The sequence below is a fragment of the Blennius ocellaris genome (genome assembly GCF_963422515.1).
Source record: "Blennius ocellaris genome assembly, chromosome: 9".
NCBI lineage: Eukaryota > Metazoa > Chordata > Actinopteri > Blenniiformes > Blenniidae > Blennius > Blennius ocellaris.
This window is the reverse complement of record NC_137658.1, coordinates 8,533,346-8,543,078: the sequence shown is the minus strand read 5'-3', so window position 1 is coordinate 8,543,078 and position 9,733 is coordinate 8,533,346. Positions and strand designations below refer to the sequence as shown.

At 41.5% G+C, this 9,733-nt stretch overlaps 1 protein-coding gene across 1 annotated transcript in view; it reads right to left on the bottom strand.

Moving 5' to 3' along the window:
• Positions 1-536: 536 nt before the first annotated feature.
• The window catches only part of trpc7b (transient receptor potential cation channel, subfamily C, member 7b), a gene marked incomplete at both ends in the record, with an annotated part of 49,550 nt that continues 40,353 nt past the window's right edge, over positions 537-9,733 (bottom strand). Inside the window, 5 exons of the mRNA XM_080502219.1 lie at positions 537-676; positions 2,180-2,255; positions 3,160-3,240; positions 6,907-7,128; positions 8,062-8,257. Coding sequence (XP_080358345.1) covers positions 537-676; positions 2,180-2,255; positions 3,160-3,240; positions 6,907-7,128; positions 8,062-8,257 — 715 coding nt within the window. The remainder of the gene's footprint in view (positions 677-2,179; positions 2,256-3,159; positions 3,241-6,906; positions 7,129-8,061; positions 8,258-9,733) is intronic.

Sequence of the window (9,733 nt, the reverse complement as noted above, 5' to 3'; positions counted from 1 at the left end):
ACTGTGCTGCCTCAGACTTGTGCCCCGTGGTGCGTCCTCGCATCTCACAGTGCTTGTGTTCTCCTTCTCGTTCGTCTCGCTCTGCCTCCCACCCATCCTGCGAGGATCTCTTCTGCTCTCCCTTCTCACTCCCTGAAGACACTGCATTTAATTAGAATTGAACTGTCAACACAAAGCTCCTCTGACTGAGTTTACCTCACCTCTGACTCATTTGACCCCATGCTCTCTTGCACTTGCCGTCTCCCTTCCTTCCTCTGTAATTGGTCGCAGCATACCGAAATCTCTTGGCTTTTTTAGCAAATTCTCATTCTGACCAGTTAATCTCAAACTTCTCTTCTGCTGTCCCCCACTCATCCTGTCCAACCTCATAAACATCCTGCTTCCGCTCTCTTGTTTCTCTCTCTTGCAATATTGAGCTCTTAAAAATACCTGCCTTGACCCTTCTTTTTGCCCTCACTTCCTTCTAATTTTATACCCCCCCCCCCCCCCCCCGCCCCCCATCTCCCGTCTCCCGTCTCCCATTCTTTGTAGTCCTGTCAGTGTCTCATAGTGTTCTTGCCAAACTTGTCGCCAAGTTGCTGTATGAGCAGAGCCAGCTCTCCTGCGGCCTGGGACTTCTCCTCCAGGAGCTCGTAGCGGAGGCTGGAAATGTCTTGCTTGATCTCCTTCAGCTCGCCTACAACAAAGTAACACACAGAAAAGAGACACACAGAGAAAGAAGTGAGCAAAAACACAACAATCACAATCGGAGATCTATGCAGATGAGCACTTGGCGACAAGGTCAGGCAGTAGCACAGCCAATAGCACGTGCTCGTGCTCGTGCTCGTGCTCGTGCCACACAGCACTTGTTATACAATGATAGATCCCACTGAGCAAAAAGTGGTCCAGAACATGTCTAAAAGACACCATCTCTAGACATCCAGAAGACGTCCTCAGAGGGGCCAGAATGAAAGTTTTTTATACGTCTTTCTTGGATGTCGTATGGATGTCTTTTCCGGACGTCAATATTTGACATCCAGAAGACATCCTCAGAAGAGCCAGAAAGAAAGTTTTTTTATACGTCTTTCTGGGACGTCGTATGGACGTGAATATTTGACATTCAGAAGACGTCCTCAGAAGAGCCAGGATGGACGTTTTTTTTTTAGACATTTTTCTTGGACGTTTTATTCACGTCTTGTCTGGATGCCGTATGGATGTCAGTGAAAATATGTTGCAAAAGAGCGAGGGCAGGTCATCAGTCTTATGGTAGCAGAGATACAGGAGTAATTTAGCATTACCATTTATCATCACATGCATATTTTTGGATGGTGGGAGGATACCAGAGAACCCTGAGGAAACACATGCACACACAAGTTAATTCCATAAACACCATCAGATGGATTTAAACCCATGATCTTCTGTCTGTAAAATAAGTGCTCTAACCATTGCGCCACTGATAAAACCTTTAGTCATGAATATAGCTGTATTCATCAGATGAAAGGTTATCAACGTAGTTTCTCCACAGAGACTTGAAAAGTTCAATGCCTTGTGACCAAAACAAGAAATGGTCATAACTCAGATTGTGCATTCAACTTCACATGCTGCCCCCTCTTGCCTGTCATGATCTACTTCCCTCATTACTTTATTGACAAATCAATAATTATACAGGTAGTTGGTCTTCACAAACAACTTGTGACCTGCCTTTCTCAACTAATTCTGCGTTTCTAAGATGTAAATATCTTTTATAATGTCCATCATTTCTATGACGTCTGTCAACTAGTTCTGGCTGTCAGATGGACATCCAGATTACGGCCTGTTTAATATGCCTATTTTCAACTAGTTCTGGCTGTCAAATAGAGGTCCAGATTACGGGCTAGTTAAAATGTCTATTTTCGACTAGTCCTAGCTCTTCAATAGACGTCCACATTACGGCCTGGGTGGACAGACGAATGTGTTTTGGATGTGTTTTGGATGTGTTTTGGACGTGTTTTGGACGTGTTTTGGACGTGTTTTGGACATCTATGGACGTTGCTTGCTCAGTGGGATGGTAAGTATTCCAGCACGGCCTCATCTTACAATTGATTTTACCCATGCAGACACACACACATTGACACCAACACTTGTCCAGTCAATTCCCTTAAGCACCCTGAGCATGGAATGACAGAGTGGAAGCAGTTCTTAATGAAGACAGAATTATTACCTTCATTGACTTCATCACTTTCTCTGTCCACTTGAGCTTTCAGCACGTACCGCTTAATCAGGCGCTTCATAATCTTCTACGGGAAGAGGAAAGCAGAAGGTTACATAGCGAGGACGCGACAAGGTGACATGCTCAACTAACGTGATGAATAAACGTATCTAGTTAAAATTTGAAGTGTCTGTACTTTTGCGTGCGTCTGCATTGTGTGCACACGCGGACTAAACTAAGTGAACAGTATAATAGCTCCATCTCTCTGAGATGAGATGCCAGAGACTCAGAATTAATCTCTGGCCAATAGGGACGTCCTGCAGCTGCTGGCACAGTTCGCTCGCTGCGTGCAACTGCTGTGGATGAGGGTCGATACCTGTCACCACTCATACAGCACACATACAAATGACTAATCTTGCTGTTGAGAGTGTGGAATGGGAAACGCACACAACATGGGAATTGTGAGACAAAGGTGCACTCAACCTCCAAAGGAGGTATGATTTCCCTCTGGGTAAAGGTGAAGAGCAGTCTCAGGAAGAGAGACTCCCTTCGCTCATCTCCGATACTTTGAGCTCATTTATTGAAGCGCCTCGCGTTCGATTTCCCCCAAACAGCTCATTAAGAGATATTTTCAGCCTCTCCCTGTTGTTCTCCTTTTCTTTTCACCACTTCATTCGAGTCGATGCCCTTCTATCCAAACTTGTTAAATTCTTTCTTCTCTTTCGTCTCTGGCCAATCTCCCTCACACCTCCTCACCTCAGTCTCTTGCATCAGTTTCTCCTTATGTGTCCTTTCCTCCTGTCCTGTCATCCTGTCAACACACTCCAGCCTTCCTCACTCCCCGACTCCCTATATCTCTCCTTTTTTTTCCTGTCTAATGTTACTCAGCCTGTGAGGTTCTCTGTCTCTCATTGCATTCTTCCTGTTGGCTCCGTCAAATGTTAAATTCATCTGTGTTACAACCTGTGTTTCTGATTCAGCCTCCGTCTTACCTGGTATCTCGTTGGGTGTTTTTGAGATTTTCTCTGGGTGAAATCTTCTCCTGGTCGCGGATAAGACCTGAAGCGTTCATCCTGTAACAGACGGCAGCCCAGAGTTACCCTCGCATTTCATGGCTGAGCGGTCTTGTAAAATGGAAGAATTTGAAACAGGTGTTAAAAGGGGCAATATATTGGCACAACAAAACAACAATGAAAGGCAGGACTTGGTGTTAGTGTCTGAGGCTCGTATGTCTTCAGAGAGAATGCAATAAGATTCGACAACATCACTTGACCCGAGTGAATCTTTATTAGCTTACTTCCAGATGCCTCCCACGTCCATGACCTTGCTTTGTAGCATGTGTGCCATTTTGACACCGTGGTGCAAAAATGAGTTTTCATTCAAGTGTGGACTCATACTGCTTCACTACAGCGTGAGCACTAAACGCTGCACAGACACGGACAGCTATCATTGTGATAACTTATTACTGGAAAACTGGTAAATGAAAAACAAACAATATCCATCTGCCCCAGAACAATTGTCAAGCTGCAAATGTTGAAATTAGTAAAATGTTTTTGTATTTCTATTTTGATCATTTGTTCTTGAACCAAATACTTTTTTTTCAGGATATGTTTTAAAATAATAAACAATCTGTCCATCCATCCATCCATCCATCCATCCAGTTCAGAGTAGGAAGACGATGGAGTCAATCCCAGTTATTTATGGGTCGAGGGAAGAGTCAGTCCATCACAAAGCAAACACAAAGAGATGACAACCACACACACACTCACATTCACACTTATGGGCAATATAAGGTAATCAATTAACTTCACATGCATATTTTTGGACAGTGAGAGGAAAATACAAGCACTGGAAAACCCATGCGCACACAAGGATAAAATGCAATCTCCATGGAGAAAAATAAAAGCCAAACTAGTATTTGAACCCATGACCTTCTCACTTTGAGGTACTTTGACCTGAAGGAGCAAATTCTCTTATTTGATCACATATTCATGTGCACACAGTGAATTTAGGGTTCACTGACTTGCTCGAGGACACTTTGCCACAGAGTAAAATTGGGGACCAAGCTATGGGATTGGAAAAGACTGACTACGAGCTGAATGTTTTCTACATTTGGGGTCTGTTTCATAAAGCTGTGCTTACTACAGTAGACATACATATAAATAGAACTGTGAATGTGACAATTCTCAAGTTTGTTCAGTGATTAGTGGTTTTCAGCATTCATTTACTCTCTCAATGTAATAATGAAATTCTTGAAAGCGTTTTTTTCCCTTTGCAGGAAAACTCCACTGCTGTAAACAACATGCACATATTATTTTTAAGGCTGTACAATATCGCCTACTGCAACAGTTAATTACAAGCTATAAAAAAAGGCGAATAAATGTTGTTTCCCCCCCCTCCCAATCCATCATTACAATTTCTGAAGGCTTTGCTCAGATGGCATCTACTGATTCATCTCCATGTGAGAGTAAGTGGACGTACCTTTTATGCAGAAGTTTTCCAAAGGCCAACTGCGATGCTTGGATCTCTTTGTAGTGTTGGGAACTGCCAGCTCTTCCCTATCAATAACTCGCTTTGTTGCCTTCTGCCGACTCTATTAAACATATACTCAATTCCTCTGCTTACGTTTCAGCAAGAAATTAATTGTCCTAACTGCTGTGAATATATGAAAGGCAAATTCACCAAAGGGACCAAGCAGAACTTATGGTCCTCAAGCAGGAGAATGCAAATACACACACACACACACAAACCCACACAGTCAAACAGCACAAACAAGTAAACGTACAAACATTTCCTGAATGAACATGTAAAGTTCAAATTTTTTTTATATGAATTCCAAACGTTAATTAAAATACATTACCAGTGGCTGAGTTATTTCCCCCCTCCAACATTCCAGTCATTAAAATATTTCACTGAGACGAACTTTGCTATCTTCAGAAACATATGTTGCTTTGAAAGTAATATAATTAGCTTTACCTAATTTAAAGGATAGAGAAACACTCACCATGCAATTATTCAGAAAGACCATGTTGCCTTTCTCACATCTCACTTGACATTTCCAAAGCCGTACAGTGTTCCAGTCAGAGCCTACATATCGATCGCCGGCTGCACGTGATTGGCCGTTCTGTGCTGCACAGAAGTTGAGGTGTTCACAGAGGCAGCAGGGTGTAACCCGTCTTGTCCCCGTGTGAAACCTGCCAAAGCATTTGAGCGGACGCAGGCAGAGCCAATGGCCTGACTAATAGCCTCGCTGAGGTGCTGTGTTGAGCTGTTTGAGCTGAGGGATCAGACAGGGGGAACGTCTGCAGACAAGTGCTGCACTCACATTGATTCCCCATTAAATGGTCTGTCTTATTTTCTTCATGCAAGTCTTTCTCTTCATCACACCGATTTTATTTTGATTGACGATCGTTGAAATGGAGACAGCCGTAAAATTAATGCTTTGGTAGGATCTTAGGCTTACGGTGTGAATGTCTGCCAATTTTGGGGTCATAACCTGAAAACTATTTTAATGCACTCATAGGTCATGACATTTAGTGTAATAAAGATTGTGTCCTCTGACAAACTACTGACAAAGACCTGGAGAAAAGATTGTTGTCGCTGCAGGTCTATATGTGAATTCAGGAGTTTAACTAAAGCCACATATAAATAAACATTATTTACAATGAAGTTGCCTGACAAAACCTTAAAAAAAATAGGTAACAGATAAGTTCTCCCCAGATTAGTCAATAAGAGGACAATTTAGATAAAATATGTACAAAAGCATAAGTGCCAAACATATAGCTGACAGGTCATAATCCCCTGGTGGGACAGTTTCATCTTGGATGTCGTTGTGAGGGATTAAAATTACAGAGAAGATGACAACTTCAGTTTTTCCAAAAAAGGCAAGTTTTCTGTTCAGTCCACTGTTTGTTGCACTGTTTTCGTAAAACATGAATATTACACAACAATAGAATCCAGAACCGAACAGCAAGATGTGCAAAGTAATTATCTTTTTGCAAATGGAATTACATTACCATCAAATGCATAGTGTGAGGATGAGATTGTGAGAAAAAGTGCACTGAAGGCTGCAAAAACAATGCAGTCTGAGAAACAATAGCCTTCTGCCAACATAAGATTGAATGATCATGCACTAACAATGAGAAATTCACTTTGTATTTGTGTGTTCATAATACGTTTTGTAGAAAAGGCATTTTCAGAATGTTCTGTTTTCTTGCACATAAATAAAGGGAAAACAATTGGATTTGCTGGTATATGAAGGCCATTGTGTTGTTTTATTGGCCAGGGTTAGATTGAAGTACGTTGGATTTGGCTTGGAAACTAAATTAAGTTTTACACTCCTGCATGAAAATCATACAAGTGATAAAGTAAAACCCATTCTTAGAAAGTGGAGATTTTTCTGGAGACTTACACTTCGTGGTACCACTTTCATACTTTAAATGAGATACAAAAAGTACCTGTTATGCCAGTTATTAAACACTAACTTAATTACAACTGCATAGTTCCTTCAAAATGCAAGAATGTTTGAAACAAAGTACACATAGAAGATTAATATAATTAAAAAAAAAACATCATTGTGTATCATTCTGTTCTCTCTCTGAAATCCCTTAGTTTGGAAAATGAAAACTTCACCCATTTGCACCAATATGAAATACAATCACCTCATTCGTTGATGGGCGCCTTTACAAAATTATCAAATCTGACTCAGTTTATGTAGTTAAGAAGTTACTGACACCAACCTTGGCCTGTGAATTCAGCATGCCCATCTCCACCTCATTGTTGTGGCGATGGCCATTGGCCTTGCAAAGGCGTATCAAGCAAGACTTAATGCGGAGGACCAAGTAGTAGAATGACTTCGGGCTGGGGACCAGGTTGAAGGGAGCGGGTAGGGTGCGACCCTCATCAAAGTATGAGAGCCATAACTTGGCTCGGGCAAACTTCCACTCCACATCGGCATCCTCCTGCAGAGACAGATAGGGAGTGTCAGAAAAGTTACCACAGGGATGACTGGCCGGTGGCGGGCAAGCGTTCACAGCGACGTCCCTTTTTGATCCTTTGATGTCTGCGCTTCTTATTATTGTGAAGCAGAATTCACCAAGTGTTGGACTGGGCATCCTCTCATAGGGAACGTTAAGCTGGGTTCCGACTGTCGTGAGACAGGGTAGTTTTATTGTACTGAGGACGTGTTGTTGTAATAGTAATCTGACAGAGGGTGATGAATGTGTGTCCAAAAATACTTATTACTGTTCATACAAAATCCTTTCAACACATTTTGGGTTATTTTGCACATGTTTCTTGTTTTTTTTTGTGTGTAGATTTTTGAAAGTGTCACATTTTCAAGTCATGTTGTTCCGAATGACCTCTATATTTAAACTGTCATGATTCACATCACATTTAGTTTGTGTTTACTTTATGCCAGATTTCATGGCAAAGTATTTGTTCACTTTCATGTCTCATTTAATGTCTGGGTTTTTTGTGTACTGCTGCATGGTGGTGGAGAGGTTAGTGTTCCCACTGCAGAAGTTTAATTGTAAAAGTCTGTCTGTGAAGAGTTGCATGTTCTGTGTGTGTGGGCTTTCCCCAATTGCTTCACATTTTCTTCTGCAGTCCGCATACATTCATTTAAAGCTGACTAAAATAATTCAGTTCAATTCAACTTTATTTATATAGTGCCAAATACAATAAAGTAATTTCAGGGCACTGTTACAGTGAAACCAAACATTGTTGGTTGAAAGTTACACTCTCTGTTTTCTGTTAAAAGCACCTAGAAATGACTGTGTTGTATCTGGTGCTATATGAATAAAGCTGAATTGAATTGAATTGAATTGAATTCTTGTCCTTATTAACAGTATTAATCTCTCTCTTTCTATTGAATGGCCATCTCGTTCACATACCTCTATCTCCTGATACGAACTGTTGATCATAGCGATGAGCATGTTGAGGAGAACGACCACCATTGTGACATTGTAGACTCCGTACAGCACATAACCAATGTTCTCTATGAACTTGTGGTTGTATTTCAGCACCACGGAGATCACCTCAGACAGCCCGAAGATTGACCAGAAAAGAGTTTTAAAACTTTCCTCGACCCTGCAAGAGAATTAAATACAATCACATGGCAGTGCTTCCACACATAGAAGCTCAATGCACTAACAGATAAGTGTTCATTGAGTTATACATATTTACACATGCAAGCACATGAAAGGCATTTTAATACCGTGGGATTCATGAGGTGGCACTGATGAAGTACTTGATGAGTCATGTCCAATTTGAACACATTATCTATTTTCTGCCTCTGTCTCACTGTTGCACATCCACTTGCTATTACAGGCATATACCACCAACACATGCATGAAACAGATCTGAAATAGCAGTAAGTGACTCGGCTCGAGCATTGAGACCCCTTGGTTCATAAAACTCAGTTCATTAAGTCTGCATTGCAGTCCTGGGTCAACCTTTCTGAAAAACATGCTGAAACGTCACTACGATTATTGGAAAAGCAATAATGGTTTGTTTACTTTGGAATGAAGTTTTGGGGATGTTCAGCGTGTCCATTGGTTTATTCTAAATATTTGAATGACGTTTTTTTCAAAAATTTATGCTGGCCAAATTACTTTCTTTACTTTATATTATTCTTTCTGAATGTTACTCTGAATTAAATATCTCACTATTGCAAATGCAATATATGCAGTTCCTAAGCTTCACTCGCATTTCCCCTTTGCATTTACATATTGAATGATAGCACGGCTAATGTTTCATTCAGACCTATAGGGTACTTTCCTCCTGAAATCCACAATCAAATCTCTGCCTGAAGGATCATCTGACACTTAACTCAGTGTGTGCTTTTGTGCCGGAGGGGCCAAGAAAGACGAACCAGAGTCAGAAAAAACAGCACAAGGCTCAGAGACCTGTGAACATTGACATTCAAGTACATGTCTGTTGTTAAATATTCCATGAGTGGCAAGCATGAGCTTGAGATGACAGAGAGGGGGCTTCGTAGGGAAGGAGGCGCTGCCTGGCTGAATTGCTGGAGGGGCTGGGGGCATGGAGAGACTGTGGGGAGAGAAGATCAGTGAGCTCCTGGACTGGAGAACTGTCGGTGTCTTCCAAATTATCCTCTTTTAAAGGGATGTAGCTTCCCTGGCAAACAGACAGCGAGGTGATGGCACACGGAGTGAAGAAACACTCACATGCATAAAAAAAAACCCCCAGACAGAAACAGACACAGGAATAGAGTGTTCTTTCCTCTGTCTCGAAGAGAAACAAACAGAAAGACCTTTCTTGGCACTTCAGCTTCAACCTTTCCAAGAAGAAACCCTGACACGCTCGTCAACATTCAACACTTGATCTGGATGTTATTCATTGTGTATGATTTGCTTAACTCAAATAAATGGGCTCTAACAATATAGTCTGTCAATGTCTCAACAGATTTAATTGCATAGTTCATACAAATGCGTGGCAGTCAGCTTGGTAAAAGAAACCAAGCTGACTTCGAGATGCTGGCACGCAGTCTCTATTGGCTCTGCTGAACACAAGTGGGAAGACCTCATATTTATTGCTTCTGAA